Source organism: Sebastes umbrosus, chromosome 13 (genome assembly GCF_015220745.1).
Source record: "Sebastes umbrosus isolate fSebUmb1 chromosome 13, fSebUmb1.pri, whole genome shotgun sequence".
NCBI classification, from domain to species: Eukaryota; Metazoa; Chordata; class Actinopteri; order Perciformes; family Sebastidae; genus Sebastes; species Sebastes umbrosus.
The window spans coordinates 18,966,142-18,989,837 of NC_051281.1; the positions used below are offsets into that span (position 1 = coordinate 18,966,142).

Sequence of the window (23,696 nt, forward strand, 5' to 3'; positions counted from 1 at the left end):
AGTGGTATTAGTGGTAATAGTAGTGGTAATAGTGGTATTAGTGTTAATAGTGGTAGTAGTGTTAATAGTGGTAATAGTGGTATTAGTGGTATTAGTGGTAATAATAGTGGTAATAGTGGTAATAGTGGTAATAGTAGTGGTAATAGTGTTAATAGTGGTAACAGTAGTGATAATAGTGGTAATAGTGGTATTAGTGGTAATAGTGGTAATAGTGGTAATAGTGGTAATAGTGGTAATAGTAGTGGTAATAGTGGTAATAGTGGTATTAGTGGTAATAGTGGTAATAGTGGTAATAGTGGTAATAGTGGTAATAGTAGTGGTAATAGTGGTAATAGTGGTAACAGTAGTGATAATAGTGGTAATAGTGGTATTAGTGGTAATAGTGTTAATAGTGGTAATAGTGGTAATAGTGGTAATAGTAGTGGTAATAGTGTTAATAGTGGTAATAGTGTTAATAGTGGTATTAGTGGTAATAGTAGTGTTAATAGTGGTAATAGTGGTAATAGTGGTAATAGTGTTAATAGTAGTGGTAATAGTGTTAATAGTGGTAACAGTAGTGATAATAGTGGTAATAGTGGTATTAGTGGTAATAGTGGTAATAGTGGTAATAGTGTTAATAGTGGTAATAGTGTTAATAGTGGTATTAGTGGTAATAGTAGTGTTAATAGTGTTAATAGTGGTAATAGTGGTAATAGTGGTAATAGTAGTGGTAATAGTGTTAATAGTGGTAACAGTAGTGATAATAGTGGTAATAGTGGTATTAGTGGTAATAGTGGTAATAGTGGTAATAGTGTTAATAGTGGTAATAGTGTTAATAGTGGTATTAGTGGTAATAGTAGTGGTAATAGTGTTAATAGTGTTAATAGTGGTTATAATAGTGGTAATAGTGATGCTGTTGTGAAAAGTAGTAGTTTGTGTTTTGTCGCGCTCTACAGGTAACCATGGTAATTAAAAACGGCCCCACAAAAAATCCTCACAAAGTTAAATAAAGTACAGTAACTACGTTCATTATTTAATATGAATCAAAAATAAATTTAAAATGTTATAAAAACATTATAAAAAATTAGATTTACTTGTTTTGTTTTTATTTTAACGTGACACGTCACAGTTGTGCGACGGAAGTGTCTGTCGGAGTCGGACTCATCTCGATGACGTATCAACATGGTTCTCCCGTTGTAACTTTGACAGCTGAACAACAAATGGTCCTAAAATGAGCTCATTAACGACAAAAACACCTCAAACCTTTTAAGCAGGATTAGTTTTTCCTCTTCAGCATGAATTGAAACTGTCCTGGACCCTGCTACACCTGTACGGACAGTTTCTGTTGGCTGTTTACAGACCTCATCATGTCGTTCCTGGTGGACTCAGTCATCATGTTCACCTCTCAGGTAAACAACGAGGAGCTGGTTTAACCACACAGTGTTCAGTGCATCTCTCTCACTGAGCACTGCTGTAAACTAACCTTGTATTCATTGTTATCTACGTAATGGCTCTGTTGGGAGGAGCATCTTGAACTACAGCCTTCTTGAGTACAAGTTTTAATAGCCTTTAAGTCTTTTATTTAAATTCAAAGGATTAAAGAAAACAGTCAACATGTTGCTGTTTTCACAGCTGATCACACCCATTACTCCATACTGAAGATTCTTCACACATCAGCACACATCAGTTAAATTAAACTTGTTATTATCTGTACTAATGGGCCACATCTTACTCAAACTCAACCACCAGCATCACTCTGTATGTTACCACTTCATTTTAGAAGATAAGATATTCCTTTATTAGTTCATCAGTGGGGAAATGTGCAGTGTACAGTGGTGCTGTTCTTGGTAATAGTGCCACATATTGTAATGATACCTGTTGTCAAAACTTTTTAAGTCATTGTGTTATGAGAGACAAAATATTCTTGTTGGTAGAATGAGTTCATGCTGAGAAATGTATTTAGTGCTTTGGTTGCATGAGTGTATTTTGGATGAGGGATTAACTGTTGTGCTGAGCAGAAAGTTGTTATTGTGTTTGAGGAGTTTTGAAAAAGTGATCTCAGCATTGAGAAATGTGTGTAACCAGTAGGCCTTTTTTATCACACCAAACATGTCGTTGCAGGAAAAGCACAGGTGTTACTAATAACATTAACAATGTTTCTGTTCTGGTGAGCCATGACAGAGTGACAGTGAACCAGCATTCACAATACCAATACTCTGAAACTGAAGCAGCTAAATGGAATTCAGCTATTTTTAAAATGATTTAAACCTGTGTTTTCCTACTGTGACATGTCAAAATGTCTCCCGTGAAATATCCATACAGCAAAAACACTGCAGGTCTTAATTCATAGACTTGAGATTTGAGAAAAGAGCCATTGCTAATGTTGTTTCCCAATTAATCAAAATTGTTAGCTTGATAAAACTCAGACAGGAAAAGTATTTTTGTAACGAGCAGTGCCTATTTGAAAAATGTGACGATGTAATCTTCCTCATCTCTCCTTCCTCCCAATAATTCCCATTTAATCCAACACAGGTGCTGTTCTTTGGATTTGGCTGGTTATTCTTTATGCGGCAGCTGTTTAAAGATTATGAGGTACGGTGTATCGCAAAGCATTTATTTACAAATACATAATAATGATTCCAATCAGAAAAAAAACACAAGTTCATTTTCACTTCAACAACAGAGGTTCATCAATCACTGGAAGTCCTCTGTGCTAACTGTCTTGACTGTTTTTGTTGACAGGTGCGACAGTACGTTGTCCAGATGGTTTTCTCTATCACTTTTGCCTTTTCATGTACCATGTTTGAGCTCATCATCTTTGAGATCCTGGGTGCCTTAAGTACCAGGTAAGTACACGTTCTGTGGACTATAACTGTGTTTTATTGCTGCTTCTTGCAGATTAATTATTTTAACCCTCATGTCTTTGCCACAGCTCTAGGTATTTTCACTGGAAGCTGAATCTGTATGTGATACTGCTGGTCCTGATCTTTGTGGTGCCTTTCTACATCGGCTACTTTGTTGTCAGCAACATACGCCTGTGTAAGTATAGCTGGGTATTGAAAATAAAATACTGTAACTAAAAATGAATAATGCTGTTTGAGGGTTGTTATATGTCACAGAAAGCTGTTTTCTTTGTGTCTGTGTAGTGCAGAGACAGAAGCTCCTGTTCGCTTGTATGGTGTGGTTTACCTTCATGTATTTCTTCTGGAAGCTGGGAGACCCGTTCCCCATCCTGAGTCCAAAACACGGTGAGCGTGCATCCTTCTCCTCTCTGTGCACCGTTATGCTTCATTTATTCCTTTTTTTCCTCATAATGTGAAAGTCCATCTGTAAAGAGCGTTGAAAGACGTGAAAAAATAGTGTTTTCAGTCTTTTGTTGTGTTTCGTTTAGGCATCCTGTCCATTGAGCAGCTAATCAGTCGTGTTGGTGTGATTGGAGTCACCCTCATGGCTCTGTTGTCTGGGTTTGGTGCGGTCAACTGTCCCTACACGTACATGTCCTATTTCCTCAGGTAAGCTCAGCTGTGGGTTTTCTCTGATGTTACATTCAGCACCCGTATGGCACAGCCTGTTAATCTGAGTCTGCTGCTGCACCCGATTTGACTGTTTTCAGGCCATTAATTGTGCTTTACGTGTGGTCGCGAAAAGCATCATAGATGTGGGTCATTAAGGGTCTACTATGTTGTATAAGTGAAAGCAAAACTTAAAAGCAACATGTTGTAAAACTGCATGAAACGTTACATTTTGAACACAACCAAAACAGCTTCTTTAGGTTTAGACAACAAAACTACAATTTCTTAAGGTTTAGGCAACAAAACCACTTAGTTAAATTTAGGGAAAAACATTACGTTTTGGCTTAAAATAACTGCGTTTCACAAGTGAAAGTGAAACTTAACACTTGTCAACACAAAGACAACCACATATTTTTGGTTTCACGTGGGATGTGAACCCCAACGTCCTGGGTGAAAGCCCTGTGTTTTGTGTGAAAACCTAATAATGGGTGTTGCAGGCCTCCACTGACCCACATGTGTAAGGCATAGAAGCACTGATAACGCACATTTAATAGCCTGATAATAGTCTAATCGGCTGGCTTATGCATTAGACATTACTCTCAGGAATCACATCGCTGTTTCCATGACACATGCTGCCATTGCTTTATTATTTTCACAGAAATGTAACAGACAGTGACATCCTTGCTCTGGAGAGGCGGCTGCTCCAGACTATGGACATGATTGTCAGCAAGAAGAAACGGTGAGTAACAAAAAAAAAAAAGATATATTATTATTTTTTTTTTTTAAATAAAATGAATTAAACAAATGATTGTGTGTGCGTTTAGAATTGCCATGACACGGAGGCAGATGTACCAGCGTGGGGAAGACCAGAACAAACAGACAGGATTCTGGGGCATGATCAAGAGTGTTACCTCCACACAAACAGGCAGCGAAAGTATCCTTTATACTTATATTGAGTATGACTGCAAAATGTCTTCATTTTTAGCTGTTACCAGATAGTTATGTGCTAATTGTCTGTGGTATTTGTAGTAGATGTTAGCCTTGACTTCTTCCCCTCCAGACTTATCTCTGATCCAGCAGGAGGTCGATGCTCTAGAGGAGCTGAGTCGGCAACTCTTTCTTGAGACTGTGGACCTGCAAGCCACCAAGGTAACACATGGACATGCACATGCCCACACAGGGACGTACAAGCACACTGTGGTCCACTTAACTATGGAGAAAGAAAGAGTGAATTAAAAACAAAAATACAGAAGAGCATGCAGGCTATTATGCGGATGGAAATTAAAACAAAATATGGTTAACTCCCTGTAACAAATGAACATTCCTAGCGTATGACATGGACTGCTTCGGATTTAAAAGAAATGAATGATGCAGGTTTGCAACACCCCTCGGCTTGATGGAGCAGTAGTGAGTTTCAGCTCATCGTTTAGCTGACTGGCCAACAACTTGACTGTTTTGGTTCTCTCTCACCGCTCTCATAATGTTGTTTTAGGCTGTAACAGGCAGCTGTTTTCAGCTAAAGAGCCAGATATTTCCCTCAGGAGTTGCTAGAGACCACAAACAAAGCTAAAAGGAGAGTGATTATTGGACTTACATTCATCAGGTGGACAGAAATATGACTCCAAATGAATGATAATGTTGCACCATAACTGCTGGACGTATAAATAATAACCGTTTGCTAACAAGTTTGCCATATCAACAGGTGATGATATGTCAATGTTGTGTTCACAGCTTGATTCCGCTATAACAGGTTTAAGCATGTTTTTAATTATTTTATGTGTCCTGACTTGCACAGTTGATAGCTCTATTTAGTATTGTATGACTCCTGTAAAGGCTCAGTTAAAGTATAATCTGTGGTGCAGTTTCTTTGACTGCCAAGGACTGTCTGTCCTTTCTGGGAATCAGTCAACAAAGGCCCATCCCCCTAAAACAAATTCTCGATTGCTGAATGTTATCAGTTTGGGGCTTTATCAGCTGTTAACCTGGGTACAGGTGTGGATGCTTGTTTGTGTTTCCCCTCAGTTGTTGTGCACCTCTTGTGTTGGTAGTTTGTCCCTCCCCCACCCCCTCAGTTGATTATTAAGGCAGTGTGGTGGGCAGTGCTGCTGAGGGAGGCATGGGCTAGTCAAAGATTACAGAGCTAGTTACGAGCATATGTTGAGCAATGTCTAGCAATTTTTACAGACCTTTACCCTGACCTTACAGCTGCCTTTAGATACACCTAACTATAAAGTTGTTACGGCTAAGGTGTTGGCACACAATTGAGTATGATCACACACTCATATATCACAAATCAATAATTATGTCTCAATGGAGTAGTGGTTCTGTGCACCTGATGAACTTATGTCCAGTAGTTACTGGAATTTTAGATCTATTACAGCTCTCTACTATTCCTTTCACGTTACACAGAGTCATTTGATTAAATGGTAATATCAATAATATGCTGATTCAATCACACCAAACCTACTGTATACATTTATTAAATATAATTCTGACACATCACACCAACATTACTTAAAACATCTGTAACACAAACACAAATCAGTTTCTGTACAAAATGCCCAGAATTTACCCTTCTGTAACTTGAGCCAGGTTTATTCAAGTCAAGTCAGACTTTATTTATAAAGCACATATAAAAAGTGCTGAACATATCCATAATAAAAATGAATAGAGCAAGCAAGGAACATGAAGAACATAGTAAAACAATAAAGATAATAAGCACATAATAGCAGTAAGGGTTGCAGCACAACAGAAGATACTTAAGAAGAACTTAGTCAAACGCCAGCGAGAAGAGGTGAGTCTTCAGCAGCGACTTAAATGATTCTGTGGTCTGAGCTGTTTTAATATGAAAAGGTAAACCGTTCCAGAGATTAGGGCTCGGTCGCCTCTGTTTTTGAGTCTAGTTCTGGGGACATCAGGAGCATCTCATTGGTCGACCTCAGTGCTCTAACTGGAGTATAAAGGTGCAATAGTTCTGCTAGATAAGGTGTTGCCAGCCCATCTAAAACCTTAAAAACAAGCAATGAAATCTTAAAATCAATCCGTAAGCAGACAGGGAACCAGTGGAGGAAGGCCAGAACTGGTGATATGGGATCAACTTTTCTTTTTACACTGAGAAGGCGAGCAGCTGCATTTTGTACTAACTGCAGCCGGCGAAGAGACGACTGTTCTACACTCACATACGAAGAATTAAAGTAGTCTAACCACGAGGTAATAAAAGCAGATCCCTGGGAGACACATAGGCCTTATTGCCACTATATATCATCACATGCAGTATTACATCACAGGAACCGATAAAAATAAAATAAATAAAAGATAAACTTTGATGGCATGCTGTCAGGTCTGCTCTTGGCTTATCACATGGTTCATACAGTTCAGATGAAAACGTCCCCTGAAGCTGCCCATATCATTTATATCACTGGTTTTCACTCAAAGCAGTGCCTGTCATTACTTTTATCTATACACACTACGCCCATTTTATTGACCCCTTTTGCCTACATGTGATAAAATGGTCTGCTAATTCTTTACCACCACCTTTCCTTATCTTTAGGAGCGGATTGAGTACTCCAGGACATTCCAGGGGAAATATTTCAACTTCCTCGGCTACTTCTTTTCCATCTATTGTGTTTGGAAAATCTTCATGGTGAGAACATTCACAATCGTATTGTGCCTTTGTGTCTTTCCTTCACACATAATCACATTTTGTTTTGTTTTTGTAATTGTTTAAAATGCAGTTTGGAAAAGTACCTTGATTTATTTTTAAAAATCCCTCTTCTGTCCATCACAGGCCACAATAAACATCGTGTTTGATCGGGTTGGAAAGACGGATCCAGTGACGAGGGGTATTGAAATTACAGTGAACTACTTGGGCATCCAGTTTGATGTAAGACACACACCTGCAGAAACAGTCACGTGCCACACTGCATGACCTCCTGTAAAGATAATTGCCGGCCCATTATCATCTCTCTGCCTGCTTTCTCTGCAGTAAACCTGGTCATGATCGCTTTCAATCTTTTCCCATGTAGACAATGATTTGATTGCGTTATAGCTCACGCTCACAAAATATGTCAGTATGTTTAGATTTAAATAAATAAATGATGAATGCAGATTGACAGTTGTCTGTCCCTGCTCTTAATTTCCCTTTTCATTGCTTTGTTTTTCATATTCTTTCGTTCTCTTTCTCCCCTTTCTCAGGTAAAGTTTTGGTCCCAACACATCTCTTTCATCCTGGTGGGAATAATAATCGTTACATCCATTCGTGGCTTACTCATCACCCTCACTAAGGTAAAACTATCACATAATACATGTTGAAATGGCTACTGATCCTGAAGCTACTAAATCTGTAAGATTTTTTTCTTATGATACTGTTTAACTAAAGATTTAATTTTTCTTGGTTTTTAGTTCTTCTATGCAATATCAAGCAGCAAGTCCTCTAATGTCATCGTGCTCGTCCTCGCTCAGATCATGGTGAGTGTGTTGCTTTATCTTATAACACAGAGCACAGCCTGTAAAAACAACAGATCAACCAAAAACGTTCTCCGTCTGTCTCACTCCACCAGGGGATGTATTTTGTATCGTCCGTATTGCTGATGCGTATGAGCATGCCGCTGGAGTACCGCTCCATTGTGACAGAGGTCCTGGGAGAGCTGCAGTTCAACTTCTACCACCGCTGGTTTGACGTCATCTTCCTGGTCAGCGCCTTGTCCAGCATCCTCTTCCTTTATCTCGCCCACAAGCAGTCGCCAGAGAAACACATGACCCTCTGATCCCCTACATCTCTTCCCACCTGGAGGTGACTCCTCCTGACCCCTGGGTGACTTTGAATCTGGAATTTAGGGATATCCAGAAATCAGGTGTTTTGTTTTTTTATATGTGGGACTTAATTATCTGGACTGCCTGTTCCTGAATCAGGAATGGCTGATTGTTGGATGCAAGCGATGGGGAACTATTGGAGCACATTAGGAAACTACTTTGAATGTGGACTTTCTGAATAAAGATATTTAGAGTACAAACATTACTATTAGGAATTTAATTTTACCTGCAGATGCAAACACTTTGTTCTCTTAAAGGCAGGGTCGGTGATCTTGAGAAACTAGTAAGAGCACACTAGATTTTTTTAGCAGCACTAGCTCCAAAAGTCGCTTAATCTAGTACTCACAGCTGTCAAGTTAGCAGCTTGTGGAAGACTCTGGTGACTCGTAATGAGTGCACGGGCAGAGTGCACGCAGGAAGCCCTTCCAATCATTACATTTGGGCCGAATGAAATGATTAGACAGGTTTATTACAGTCACAGATACCGGATTCTTTTCTTTTTTTAGTCAGAGCATTTGATTTATTGATTGCTGTCGGGATGTAAAGAGAATTTAAACTAATATAACAAAAATGTTTCTTAAATCTTTACCAACCCTGCCTTTATATTCTCATTTTTTTGGCCAAAATGATCTTTTCCGTTCTTTTAGTTGAGCACACTGGAGCTGTACTGTTCACAGCAAAATCCCCGCTTCTCTCCTACTGAGGTGTAAATGGACTATATGAAGAAAAAAGATCAAGATGTCACCATCCTGAAGCAAAATATGTCATCTAATTGGGAACAGAAACAAATACCCATAAAAAAGTAAGCTTAATTGAGACAGTATGTTTTCATTTATTTGTGTTCATGAACATTGTAATTCATTTACTTTTATTTTAGAACCGGGAACAACAACGTTTAATTTTTAGAACATTAAATAAAAGTCAGAAAAAATACATGAAAGGCCACAGTATTTACTGGAAACATGAATAGTGTTAGCTTAAGCTCTGTAGGCTGGAGATATTTTGGTAACATTGGTAATCTGACATTTTGGAGACATTACACATTAGGCACATCATTGCTCATCTAGAAGTAGATCTACTGTCTGCATCAAAGGAAGACAAAAGTATTCACAGCCCTTAAATACATGCAACTATCCTGTCATGGTTGAGATATTGATAGATATTGTCCTTTCTTTTATTTTCCTGCATCTCTTTGTATTAATTGGATACATTGTGAAGCCCTTCGATGATTGTGAAAGAAACGGTGGATCAACATTAGATTGACAAAAGGCCAAATCAGGGAGTGTGTCCTTTCGGTGGCTTCTCAGAGTTTCTCATCAAGACTGTCTTGAGATATAGATGATATGGTCTAGAAGAGAGAGAGAGGAAAAAATAAATCACAACTATTTTAGACATTGAACATTTTCTCTGTCGGCTGCAATGATTGTAGCCATTAGTTATGATGCGGCAAGTACACACGGCTGCCATGCTAGTGGCTCTGTAAGACTGTACTTGTGACACGCAGCAGTACTTGAAGCTAAATGGTAACATCGGCATGCTAACAACGACAATGCGACAAAATTTCATGGCAATCCATCCAATAGTTGTTGAGATATTTCAATCTGGACCAAAGAGGTGGACCGACCGACAAACCCAACAAGTCCATCCCAAGAGCCACACAGCTGGTGAAAACATTCCCCGTGAGCATTTAAAGGAGCACCACTCACCCTCTCTCTTGCTGGTTCAGTTGGGGTTTCAGGCCTGGCCTTCTCCTCGTGTCTCTCTACTTCGTCTGGAGCGTCTGCGGTGTGGACCTGGACATAGGATGTTTCTCCGAGGAGCATGCGTGTGACGGTCACTCCTTTGGCTTTGAGTTGCTCGTAGACGCTCTTTGTAGCCACCAGCACCTCCAGAGAGCTGCCGCTGCTGCGGATCATTGCCACCACATCGTCGTGGCTGCTCTGCTCCACATTTACTCCGTTCACCTCCACCACAATGTCTTCGTCCTCCAGGCCCGCTTTGTCAGCCGCTCCACCCTTCACCACCTGAAACGAAGGCGTGTGTCACCACTTTGATTTGAACATTTGAAAATGATTAAATGCCGGGTAATTCTTACCTCCTTGAGGTAATGTCCATTCACCCCCTGGATGCCATTTAGGTGAAAGCCATAGCCAGCTGAGGTCTGCGCCATCTTACACAGTTTAGGCTTCAGCTCCTCCGGCTTACTGTGAACGGGTGTGGATGGTCGGACAGGAGCGGGTAAATTGAGGGCTTCTGTGTAACTGGGTGGTGAGTTGGAGTCCCTCATCTCCTCCAAGAAGAGCATAGGAGACACGTTCCCCTTTGAGGGACACAACAGTGACATTATATAGATTGTCTGCAGTCTATATTAAAGTTTGACGGTGGCACCCTGACTCACCTGCGTATACATTTGGTCCGTGTCTTTGTCCACTACCAGGAGGCAGCATTTGTTGCCACTCTGCCTGATCTTGTCCACCACCTGCTCATGGCTGCAGCCGTCCACCTCGCAACCGTCCACAGCTATTAGTTTGTCCCTTTCCTTCAGACCTGCTCTTTCTCCCGGGCTGCCTCTGTCTATGTCCTTGATGAAGTGCCCTGCATGGAGTTAATGAGCACACTGTTAAAAAAAAACCATACCTCTCTCTGCTTTAAAACACCAGTTATTTGTAATATTACCATATGGTCTTGCCTGTTTGGTTCGTCTCTTCCTTGAGCAGGAAGCCATAGCCGTCGGGTCCTTTGGTCATGTCGACGACGCGTGGCTTGTGCGGGAGATACTTGGCGGTAGCTAACCATGCTCCTATCTTCATACGCTTGCTCTGATAGTGCCTGTCTGTTTCCTCGTCAACCAGCAGGAACATGATGCTGCTGCCACCCAGCCTGATCTTGTCCACTACTTGATCGTGTGTGGAGCCTTCTACGTTCTCCCCGTTGACCTCCAGCAGGCGGTCGTTGACATTGACCCCCGCCCTGTCAGCCACACCTCCTTGGATCACCTCCGTCATGAACAAACCCTCCTCATCTAGAAAAGATGTTATGGATGATATGAAAAAAGCAAAAAAAATTCACACATAGAGATTACAGAGACAGTTCTCTTCAGTCTAATAGTAACACTTTATAATTAAGGCACCCTTAATTAAGCATTTACTAATACTTTATATAAGCCATTAATAAGAACATCCTTTGGTCGCCAGGTTGTGCGAATCCCTCTGGCTGGTTTGCATCCTCCTCCTATATGGCACTTGCTTTGCCTTTTGGTCTGGAAGATAACTCACAAATTGCCTTAACCATTCGAGGTTAATGCTTAACCTTAACCGTCTCGCAAGAGTTTCACAACTTGTCGGTTACCATCTAGACACGACACCAACGGACTGTCTGATCTCCAATATTTTGTAAAAAAGCTGTAGAGCAACCAAAATACATTTTATTAAAGTCAAACTCCACCAATTTTACACATCAAAATCTGTTTACAGGTCTTGAAGGGTTACTACTGTATATGTGAAAAAATTTTGTATAAAGTCTTTTGTGGGATCTGTGTGAAATCTGATAAATTGCCTCTGGTGATGTCACTCGGGTCAGCGTCTGTTGGGGCTGAAGACTACAAGTTAAAAAACAAAATCTGGTGTCATTGAGTTAGAATGGATTGAACTTACTAGACCTCTTTAGTCCATTGTGGGTGATGTATGCGCCAGGAAGAAGAATGTGTAAAAATATAAAAGACGTTTCAAGCCTGTATCGCGTCAGGTGTGATGTGGTTGGGTGTAATCAGAACTATGCTCTGTTGCACCTGTAACCACACCCAATAGTGATGTCACGAGGTCCTGGAGTACACTTGTACATCACTGTAGCAAGGTTAAAAGTTAAACTACTGGAGGTCAGCAAGACTCAGGAGTTAAAGACCTAAAGGCAGTACGACAAAAAAATGTCATTCTAGAGGACGATACATACTAACCAAGTTCAGATTTAACAATCTGGCAAACCCAAAAATTGTTCTTATTAATGATTTGTTCCTGATCTATAAAGAATTAGAAAATGTTATTTTTTAACCATTAATAAAGCCATTACAGTAGTTACAACCTATACTGTTTATACATTTTCTCTTTTATCATCCAGCTCCACCCCACATAGGTAGATAAATTAAACAGGTTTATTTGTAAGTCGTTATTTAGTGCTTTTTAAAAAGGTATTAGTTGTCCTTAACTGCGATTCCCTAACCCTGCCTCCTCAGCTCACCTTTTACTGAGCGAACTGAAAACCCATAGCCTGAGCTGGATTTAACCATGTAGCAGAGTTTGGGTTTCAGAGCCTGTTTGGCCACACCATTGGCAACCGGTGTGCTCCCAGGGTTTAACAGGTCCACGCCCTGTTCTTTGGCCTTCACGTAGGAAGATTCATCCAGGATGTGGAACGCGACTGATGCTCCACCGTTTCTCACCATCTCCACCACCTGTCCCGGGGGAACACATACACAGCGGGAGGGTTTTAAGAAAGATCACAGCATAATGCCATCAGCCTACGGAGCCCCGAAACTGACTAAATGGAGTAAATAGGTTATCAAAAATATAAAAAATACATGATACACCAATACATAATACTGTTAGTTTAATGATTAAAATGGAGTGTAAACAGAAATATAAAAACCTGTAATAAGTTGGTAAAAAAAACAACAAGCTTTTTATTTATTTTTCTTTACCACCAATTAGTTGATAAATTAAAACTAAATAAAAAGAAAAGCTTTCAATTGCCCTTTTTATTTTATTTTGGGTCTTGACACACATTTAATCATTTATCAATTCTATATTCTCCTAACGCAACATTTCCAGCGTAAGTAAATGTTGCATGGGGAAAATATTGAATAGATAAATGATTAAATGTATGCCAAGACCTGAAAATGGATTATTCTAATTTCATTTATTTTACCAAGTGATTGGAGATTGATGGACAAGTGTTATATTTATTTTCACACTCCATTTAATCTCATTGGCTCATTGGTATGTGTGAGTGCCCCTAAATAGATTGAGATGTCAGCAGTAACTTAGAGATCTTGTATTAATGGTCAGTTCATTATTCTGTGTGAATATAGATGATTGCTCGGTTTAGCTCACCCTATACTTACCTGGTCGGGTGGTAGGTTCCAGTTAGGTGAGGCTGATGAGCTAAAATCACATTTACTGGAATAAGGGGGGAAAAGGAGTTGGCAGCTTGCTGTGAGACTGCAACTTTCTTTTGTTTGGTGTTCTTTTGCTTCAGTTTAAATGTAGTTTTGTTGAATTACCTGGGTTTCATTTTTGCCCTTTGTTTCAGTAAACGTTTTGTTAATAAATGGCACTTTTTTGCACTGCTCCTGCTTATCATCCTGGTTCTTCAACATCCCTTTTTTATAGTTCTCCAGTGCCAAACCACCTCGTCTGCCCTTTATATGAGGTGGCGGTGCTACAACTACATTTTGTCATATTTTTGGGCTCCGTATCAACCTAGGAAATATTATTGATTTAATGAATGCACTGCAGTAATTCCACATCCTACTTACCTCTGAATGGGACAGTCCATCAACAAATGTTCCGTTGACCCGCAGGATGCGATCGCCGTCTTTCATGCCAGCCAGTTCGGCTGGACCTCCCATTTCCAGGCAGCGGATCAGGTGACCCTCCTTATCATGCTCCATCCTCAAGTAGAAGCCAAATGAATGACCCGGCCTCTTGGTTAGAGAAATCACCCTCGGCTTGTACCCGGCCATGTCTTAACATGCACACACAATCCAAAATTAGATCTTGTAATGCACCTTTATGACACATTTTGCAGTTTATAGTCATTACATTTATCTCCAAATATTACCAAAGTAGTTAATAACAATTGCAAAATGAATGTAATGATACAGGAAATACTCTTAACATATATGATGTAGACTGTAGACATTTTGAGGCTGTGATATAGAACGATAAACAAGAGATATACAGTAAAGTACTGTGTTCAAGTTACAGCCCAGTGGCACAGCAGTTCGTGAAATAGTCACGAAATTTACTGTATTGATTTGTGTACATAGACACGAATTTCAAATTTTTTTAGTGATGGTCAGCATGAAATCAATTAGAATGTTATCCACATAATTTTGAACCGGGAAATATAAATGGTGGAGTGGATGGGTCGGTCAAAAAACACAGGCCTTTTGCCCAGGAGATTGGTGTTTGTGTCCCGTGTGAAACCACAAGTCAAAGTTGATTTATTTATCACCTAACTTCCGTACTTAAGTTATGGCACTTCTGGACTTATTTTAACCCAAACCGCGATCTTTTCCTAAAACTAACTAACTAAATAGTTTTGTTACCTAAACCTAACCAAGTAGTTTGTTGCCTAAGCCTAACTAAGTCAATCTATTCCTAAACCTAACTAAGTAATTTTTTTTAAAAAGACTAGAGCAGAAATTGACATGAGTGTCACGTTCCTGGACAGTCGAAAGAAAAAGCAAGACATTTTTTTCGTTGAAAGTCGTGCTGAGCGTCACGAAAAAAAATGGAAATTCGTGTCTATGTACACAAACTGCCGTGAGACTGTGTTGCAAGTTATCAAACTAACCCTTCAGTAAAGAAGTAGCTTTAGTTATTGGATTTATTTATAACCTTTGAAAATCTGTCCTATTCCTGTCTCCTCTGTCACCCTTTAAACATTGTCATTTAATAGCAGATAAGCCTGGACCTAAAGAAGCCAAAGAAGTGCTGATAGCTTCAGATGAAAAGTTAATCTTCCATGTCAGCACTCTGGTGGCTGTTAATGGTTAATAGCAGGCACAGCTGACTGCAGTGACGACTCTCCGTTAAAACACAGCCTGGACTTTGAATGCGCAGTAAGGAACGTCTATGTAATCCTCTTATTAGACCCATACGAGAAGGTCGTAAAGGGATGTGTGTGTTGGTATGTGGACAGGTGTGTGTGCCTATTGCCTGACGTAGTTATTGTAGGATACTGTATGTTCTGTTAGTGTCACACAGCAAACAATTTGTGGTTTGTGCCATTTTCCAACAGCCTTGCACCGTCATGTGATGTGCAGCATAATGACATTACTACAGTTCATGTAGTTTAATCAAACCTTGAAACCTTAAATCCTTGATTTCCCCCTTATATTTCTCCTTAAATTACTTAATCTTAAAAACAACATTACCCTACTATGCAGGAGTGAAACACATGTACAGTAAATGATATATCTACTTTCCCGACACTGGATTTAAACTAGATGATGCATACATTGAGTGCAATATTCAAACCCAAGATTGTTTTTATGACAAAAATGTAAATGTCTTCGGAAACTTTGGAATCTCCACTAGACTTTAAAGTAAAACTGTGGGTTTAAACAGCAGTTGGTTGCACAATACAAATTTGTAAAGCTGCACCCACAAGAGGGCATTTCAAAGGTGAATAGATCCAGTATCAGAATTGCACTTGAGATAATACAAACACACCTCACTGCCTTCATAAAGGTCCACTCATCCACCACCTCTATATAGTAGAAGAATTTATATTGTACTGCATGTTAGTGGTTCCCAACCTTTTTGGCTTGTGTGGCCCTTTAAAATGAAGGGATGTACCTGCGACTCTTTATCCCGTTTGTGACCAGCTTTTGCTTTATTTTTAGAGGCCTTAAGTAGTACAATTATTCTGTATTTTACAAAAAATAAAATAAATGTTTTTTTCTATTTCCCAATGCCTGTTCATCGTGTCATAACCGTTGATGTAATCAGAAATTGGCTTTAAATACATTCTGCTCTATACGTTAAATACTTATATGTGATCAGAAATCTCAGGTAAAACTATATAATGTACGGTTAGAGTGTTTTGAAATTAAACTCACCAGCTCCTTTCTGCTCAGTGTCCCAGTCCAAAGGAGGAGGTCACCTGGCACTGCTTGGCTGTTATCTAACGTATCTTCAATCTGTACTCTTCCCTCCTCCCTCTCTCTGCAGGGACTTTGACGGGCCAAAGGTGAGCCTAAAGGCTGAGTTATTTAACAGTGTCTCGTGTCAGGAATGTCTCAGGAGGCGATGGCCCTGTGCGATCTGTCCTCAGAAAGGAAGACGGAACCATGAGGAAGTCATCTGTTTGGTGGTCAAAGGTACATGACGTAGGTGGCACTAAGCAATGTCAGGAATCATTATGGTACGTATACATCACAGTCAGCACTAGGTACATCAAGGGAAATGCATCATGTGTACTCATTTGCATAAAAAAAATATTTCTATAAATCTGTTTTGATTTGTGGAACAAAAATCAGTATGCACAGTTAAATCTACTGTGTTTCTTGACAAGATTGCATTACTTTAAGCTACTTAAAAACAGGAAAACAATATAGGTTTGGGTGTTCTTGGTGTACCAACAAGCATATACTTTCTGAACATGAAATATAAAAATAAAACTTACCTTTTTAAAATTGGAAACATTGTATCAAATGAATCACCCGTCTCAGTTTTTTTTTTACATTCATACACCTTGGAGAAATCTTAAAGTCGGTTCCATCTGTTATATTTTAACACCTGTACACTCATCTATTTTTTATTTGGTGCACTGAGGTAAGACTGATGCAGTCCAATTCAACAGCCCTGCAATAAACCCTGCCTTCGTGAAGGTTGTAATGTTCCGGTTTTGTTAAACTGTTTTAGGGAAGTGATGATTCAGTTTTATGGTCACTTACAGTAGGAGGCTGTAGTTAAATTGAATTGTGTTATACTGTATGTTACAATTCACTTCGTTAGATCTTTATATATAAGGTATAAACTAAAACAAAAACAGTAAAAACAGAGTTTTTTACTCTGTTTTCCATGATATGTTTCTCCTAAAACATGGTACTTAAGACACCGTGTAGAGACAAAACATCAGTGACACTCTACTGATATAAAAGCCTTGATAAACATAAATGTTCAATGAGTTTGTTAAATTAGTCTCAGATTTTCTAAGAGGCAGCTCCAAGCTTCGCACCTTAATGTCATCACAGGTTAAAGATTTACCTTTGTGCGTCTCTTACAAAATACATTTTCCATGTCAATGCGACACAGAAGTCAAGTCTACTTGAACAACCTGAGAGGACTAAATGGGCATTTATTTTCAGTCCAACATCTACACAAAGTTCAGGGTGTAGTTTAATTCTCCAGGTTTATGGTTGTTGTGGTGGGTAACTATGGGAGAGTCCTTTGGTTATAAAAGGCTTATTACGATATTGCTGTCCTTGGGATGGGATAAAGATGACAAAAACTCAACCAAAGCCAAGCAAAACAAGTCTGCAAACCGTAAAAGTTAATTAATTACTGTGCGAGACTTTTATTTTCTCTGCCCTGAATTCAGTCAACAGGATTCTGATATGACCCTAGCCTCCAGACATATTATTCTCAGAGAGTAACTCATTTACACAATAATAACAAAACTTTATTCAGTCATCAGCAGATCTTCTTTCCTTTCTAAAACAAAAAATAATTGGTAACACTTTATATTAATGTCTTTTTGTGTTAGTTAATAGGTAATAAGGTCCTTATAAGTCCTTACGATTCATATTGACATTATTATGTGTTAATAAGACTATAGAAGTGTTAATAATACCATCATAAATACGTTTGTTGGATTAAAAGGCATTTATAAGCACTTATAAGAAACTTGTTAGCAGTTTATATACTTAAGCACGTTAATTAAAGCCTTGTGACTTTCTTAACACATATATTGAGTTCAACTAATTTACCTATTATGTCATTATTAAACCTTTTGCTGCTTTATTAAGATGAATGCATACTTTATTATGCATTTATTAACAGTTAAGTATGCTTTTTTGCAGCTACCAGAAGTAAAGCAAGAACCATTAATACATAATTTATTATGCACTTATTAACAGCTGCTAAGGACTCTACCAGGTGAGCCACTTAATAACAGTTAACTCTGCTTTTTGCAGCTCCCCCATCTTGAATGAGCACTACATGTTGTCAAGGTTGATTAGATGTGAATAAACAATTACATATACACACAATGTTTTCGTGGTGAAGCAAAAAAATCACACTTTAAGGTCTGTATATATATATATTTTTTATTTACTTTTCATCACTTTCACGTAAATGGCAGCCACATGCAGTCGTTCTATAAAACATAGCCTCAAACAGGCCTGTTTGCAAAGTTAACTGTCATGAAGTGGGGGTGCCCCAGTAGCACAGCTGGTAATGCGGGCACACCATGTGTCCAGTGGCAAGTTTGAATCTGACTCCCCCTTTCCTGTCTATTTTTAGCAGTATTTTTAATGCCTTTTAAGCCATTACACCTATATAATTACACTTACACATTAAACTCTACACAATTTCATATTATTGTTATTGTTGTGTGAAATCCTCACATAACCAATTGTGACGTCCCTCCCCCTGTCTTGGAGGCTGCCCGGGCAGACCTCAGCTGGCAGTTAACAAGGGAGGGTCGTCAGCTTGGTTGAGCTCACCCGGGCCTTCCAGGGTCTCTCTCTCTCGTCCTCTACAGCCTCATCCACCCGGCAGCACCTTGTTTTGGTTCTGCACCTCCAGCACCTCAACAGCACATATGCCACACATCCATGCACTACATTCATTTGCTGACATTACTGATCTACACACTCCTTTGTTCATTTGAGTTAGTTTAATAAATGATGTTTGGTTTTACATATAACCTTGCGTGACTCTGTTTTTGTCACATTCCCTGGGCCAGTCTGTAGCGCCACCACCCCATATAAAGGGCAGATGAGGTGGTTTGGCACTGGAAAACTTGAAAAAGGGATGTTGGAGAACCAGGTTGATGAGCAGGAGTATAGTGCAAATTCAAAGGAAATTCAACAAAACTATACATTTAAACTGAATCAAAAGAACATCAAACAAAAGGAAGTTGCAGCCTCACAGCAAGCTGCCAACTCCTTTTTCTGCATCTTACTCCAGTGAATGGGATTTTATCTCCTCAGCCTCACCTAACTGGAACCTACCAGCTGACCAGGTAAGTATAGGGTGAGCTAAACCAAGCAAGCATCCAAATCCACACAGAATAATGAACAGACAAAATCTCTAAGTTACTGCTGACATCTCAATCTATCTGGGGGCACTCACACATACCAATGAGTACACAAAATATAACAGAATGTGACATTCTATCAAATAAACTGAAACATTGGACTGAAATTAATAATTAAGCAGACGCAAAAGCACTGATAACAAAAAACAATGTTAATTTTGGGGAACAGGGCCCAGTGAAAAGGGAGAAAGGCAACCTTTATCACACAGTCTGTGACAAAATTTTGATTTGAATGCATTCAGATTAGTTGAGAGACTAGGAGAAAATGTGGTTTAATTTACACTTTTCATAAAACATATTCTGAGTATCTCTGAGAACTAACAAACATTTTCTTTCTCATAAAGCACTTGCAAAGCCTTTTGATCGATGCTTTCAAACCTGCATTAGTGGCACTTTTATCCTTCAATTTTTGGCATGCTGCTACCTTTCACAGCGAATTACCGTCACCAACGGTAATGTATATCGACAGATATGCAACTGTTGGTGGAAAAAGATATCCATTACCATCTTCTACAGTCTGCAGAAATGTGTCGCCCCATGCTCATGCTGTACCGTGGATATAGAATTGGTGATATAAACAATGCAGCACTCCACCTTTAAAGGTGCAATTACAGACTTTTTTGGCCACTTGGAGGCAGCAGAAATCATCACCTGTTAAGTTGACATGGTGTCATGTTTTAAATTTTTCTTTTAGCTCCGTAAAGTTTCGGGCTGGACAGAAAAACAATGAAAACTGAAGCTGAAACTCGCTATAAAGCTCTGTGAAGCCGAGGGGAGCTTCAGAATCAGGGGATAATTCTCTGCAGGTTCATCACTACGAAATGGAATATGATAATAAGAAGTATGTTTTCCTTAATGAATAGTCACCTGAAAATAAGAATCATTGTGTTTTTGTTACCTTAGTATGAGATGTTTATACGGAGCGGGTCCTCTTCACGGAGTCTTCCATGTTTCTACAGTAGCTCAGAATGGACAAACCACTAACTTTGCCTGCTTGGGCCGAGTTAACCGCAGCGGCCGGGAAACAATACACGAGAAACCTCTGTTGGTCTTGAGGAGCTGCAGCATTTATTTCTGCACAAAGTGCACTTCCACTGTACATTCATTTTATATTTTCAGAGCTAAACTAACTGTCTTCTGTTCCACTGCACTCTGCTATTCTCCAAATGACCTAACCTACTCTTAGAACTGGCTCTAGAAAGGGCCATTTGTGTTTTTAGGTCAGTAATAGTAGTTCTTCTACATGCTTAGCACACGGGAGAGGTTGCAATCTGCAACCTCACTGCTAGATGTTGCCAGATTTTGCACACTTGGACCTTTTAAGAAAAGAGCAAATTGAGTAAATGCATTACTCTCCACATCTAGTTCAGTGAATATGTATCTTTTCGCAAACAGCACTCAGGTGAAAAAACATGAGGGCGCAGGACTGTCTGCCACAAATTGAAAACAACAGCAGGAAATGGCAGAATCCGTGCAGGATTGAGGGCGTCAGTCTCCCCGCTTGTGCACACAGACACACAGGTGTATGTACCTCCGGACCATGCAGGCACTTACGACTGCTGATGGTTCGGTGCTCTGAGCTCCCCCATGATAACACACACCCACACCTCCAACCCTGTAGCCACGCACTCCGGCCTGGAGCCATGTTTGAACAATCGATCCCAGGGGTCCGGGAGCTACAACCAGAGGAGAGATGAAGTGAGTGGAAGGAGACAGAAATTGTCTTCAGCTCGGCTTAGCACTGATGCATTCACTGTTCATTACCCTCAGTCATCACCTTGTGTTTGCCAGAGAAAAAAAAATAAGAGTTTCATGTATGACGCCGACCGCCTGGATTGCTGAATCCTCCAGTGCTGCGGTTGTTTATTTGATCTGAAAACTAATCTTAGTGGCATTTACAGTAACGGCAGCAAAGTATACGCCTGTGGCACCAGAGAATACACACGAGCTGTAAAGTGCCACCCGAGAAGTGATTATCTCCAACCTGTCTTCATCAGCAGTGGAGCATCAGTAATCAACACGTCATGCCAGTTTGTGATTACCGCACTCAACTGGGAGCACTAGTCTCTCTCCTCATCTTGATTGGCATCCTCACACGGCTTGTTTATCTGGGGTAAGTGGCCCTGCACATGACCTGCCAGAGACAGCTAATTAGACCAGGAGAAAGATTAGAGGTGGGTCGCTTCAAATAATGACCCCCTTCTTTTTTTTTCTCGAGCAGTCATTTGAGCATTCGGAGGCCAAACAGCCGGTCCCCGCTCGCCACAGCAGTGACAAGCCTCAGAAAGCAGCGGCATTTCAACCTCCCTAATGTACCGGTGGCACGGAAGAGACAGAGTCTGTACTCACCTCCATCCCAACACAGCACAATGGTACAGCTGGACTAAAACACATTATCTTTAAACCTTGATGAAATGATTGTCAATGATGGCTTTACAAAAGGATTTTTCTAACCGGAACAATATTTTACACTCACCAGACTTTAATAAATGCCATTAGTTGTGCACAGACCAGCTCTGAGAGCTGCCACTGGCTCACCTGTGCCACGTTGCCTCTGAACACTCAATCAGTGCTCCTATAAGTAGGAGCGGAGGAGGAAGGCAAGGCAAGGCAAGTTTATTTATATAGCACATTTCATACATTTCAAGGCAATTCAAAGTGCTTTACATATATAAAAGCAAGATAAAAGAGCACAAAGTGCATAAGATAAAAATGAATAAAAGAATATAAAAGTATAAGTTAAAAGAAAAAAAATTAAAAGGATAATAAAAACAATCAAAAGACAGTAAAGGAAGAACATTTCTCTGTTACCCTGCTACCAGCCGTATCTGAGCCCCGTCATCATTCAGCCTTCATCAAGTGCGTCTTCTAAAGTGAGTTGTTCTTATGCCATGCCTTTGTTCACTTTATGTCTAGATTCATAGGTTTAGCTGGAATATGTTTGTGTTCAAACATGATCTGACTTGCTTTGATAATTAAGATGATGATTAGATGCCTGTGCAATGCAGTTTATGTCACGCATCTCCCTATGTTTGTGTTTTTGATACAGCTACACCACCTGATGAAATTAAAGGGGAAAGTCATCTCAAATAAAGTTTGTGTTAGTGGAATTTCCTTTCTCTCTCTCTCTCTGATTCTGGTTGCTTCACATCCATTGTCTAAATGTCCAGAGTCTCCAGCCCTCGCCACTTTGGTCACCTTAACAGAATGGTTTGTGTGTTTTTCCCAGAACATGAAGCACGGTGACATCTATCACTGCTGACATGCCTTTTAAATCAGCGGTTCCCAAACTTTTTCATGTCAGGGACCCCTACACAGACCCCCATTTGATAAGATTTTGTCCCAGCTGATGGAATTCTTGCTTTTAGATATTTTATTACAGAAAGCAACCTATGACATTTTGTCATTATTTTACTTATGGATGGCGTTATAGAGAAATTAAATGATTCCTCTTTTTGCTGGGGTTCCCTGGACCCCACTTTGAAAACCACTGCTTTAGATGACACAAGAGTCCATTTATTTATATCATTATGATGAAATTGGACAGATTTTAGTGAGAAGCTGTATGCCAGTGCCAGTCAGCCACAGTACCGGAAGTCCCAGAAATATCCGCCTCATGTAACAAACTTCTATAAAAAAGCAATCTAAATACGATAATTATTATTGCTCAGAGTCAACTCCTGCAGCCTTCCTTAGCACCAAAAGATCCTTAAAGGGACTATTTGTAACTTTCAGAAATGCTTGTTAACAGCGACACCTGTGGCCGTTAAGTCAACGAAAGTCAGCGTCGGGCTCGCAGCAGTTATTTCTGCACAAACATCCACTGTACATTCACTAGATACTCTCAGAGCTAAACTAACTCTTCTGCAATGTGTAGTGAGCGCGCATGAGTGAAAGCAAGCAGGCAGAGGAGCAGAGACTTCAACCACACGCGAGCGCGCATATGCAAGCTCATATGCGAGCAGATGCGAGCGCGCATATGCGAGCGCGCATGTGTCCCGACCCGGTACATTTATATGCTTAAAAAGTTACAAACAGTCCCTTTAAATGTAAACGACGCATGGCAAAAACACAGCAAGGATGTGGTGGAACCATTAGACACATATTAATATCAATCATAGCCTATTTGTTTCTTAATGAAATAAAAGGCGGATGACTTGAGACAAGAATGTAACACGTATTTATATATTCTGCAGAACAGTTTACATAAACTCAGAGCTCTGTAACAACATGTTGATCATTCACCCAAAAGACAGGAAGTGCACTCACACACCACATGAGGGCGACGGTGTGCATGTAAAACCACTATAGCTGCTTTTAGTCATAGGATCATGAGGTCATCAT

The 23,696-nt window shown here is 39.8% G+C and overlaps 2 protein-coding genes across 2 annotated transcripts; one reads left to right on the forward strand and one right to left on the reverse strand.

Annotated features, from left to right (window-relative positions):
* Positions 1–1,124: 1,124 nt before the first annotated feature.
* Positions 1,125–8,508, forward strand: si:ch73-390b10.2 (Golgi pH regulator). Its single transcript, XM_037790628.1, has 14 exons — positions 1,125–1,388; positions 2,512–2,571; positions 2,722–2,825; positions 2,912–3,018; positions 3,126–3,227; positions 3,371–3,491; positions 4,150–4,230; positions 4,316–4,425; positions 4,552–4,640; positions 7,042–7,134; positions 7,279–7,374; positions 7,686–7,775; positions 7,893–7,958; positions 8,051–8,508. The coding sequence occupies exons 1-14, from the start codon at positions 1,347–1,349 to the stop codon at positions 8,255–8,257; spliced, it is 1,368 nt and encodes a 455-aa protein (XP_037646556.1). The 5' UTR covers positions 1,125–1,346; the 3' UTR covers positions 8,258–8,508.
* A 607-nt stretch (positions 8,509–9,115) lies between these two features.
* On the reverse strand, positions 9,116–16,295 carry pdzk1 (PDZ domain containing 1). The gene is made up of 8 exons (XM_037790969.1): positions 16,147–16,295; positions 13,834–14,042; positions 12,537–12,750; positions 10,993–11,325; positions 10,702–10,898; positions 10,399–10,623; positions 10,010–10,327; positions 9,116–9,651 (listed from the first exon to the last, which is right to left on the reverse strand). Exons 2-8 carry the CDS (start codon positions 14,038–14,040, stop codon positions 9,607–9,609), a joined length of 1,539 nt encoding a protein of 512 aa, XP_037646897.1. The 5' UTR covers positions 14,041–14,042; positions 16,147–16,295; the 3' UTR covers positions 9,116–9,606.
* Between the last annotated feature and the right edge of the window lie 7,401 nt (positions 16,296–23,696).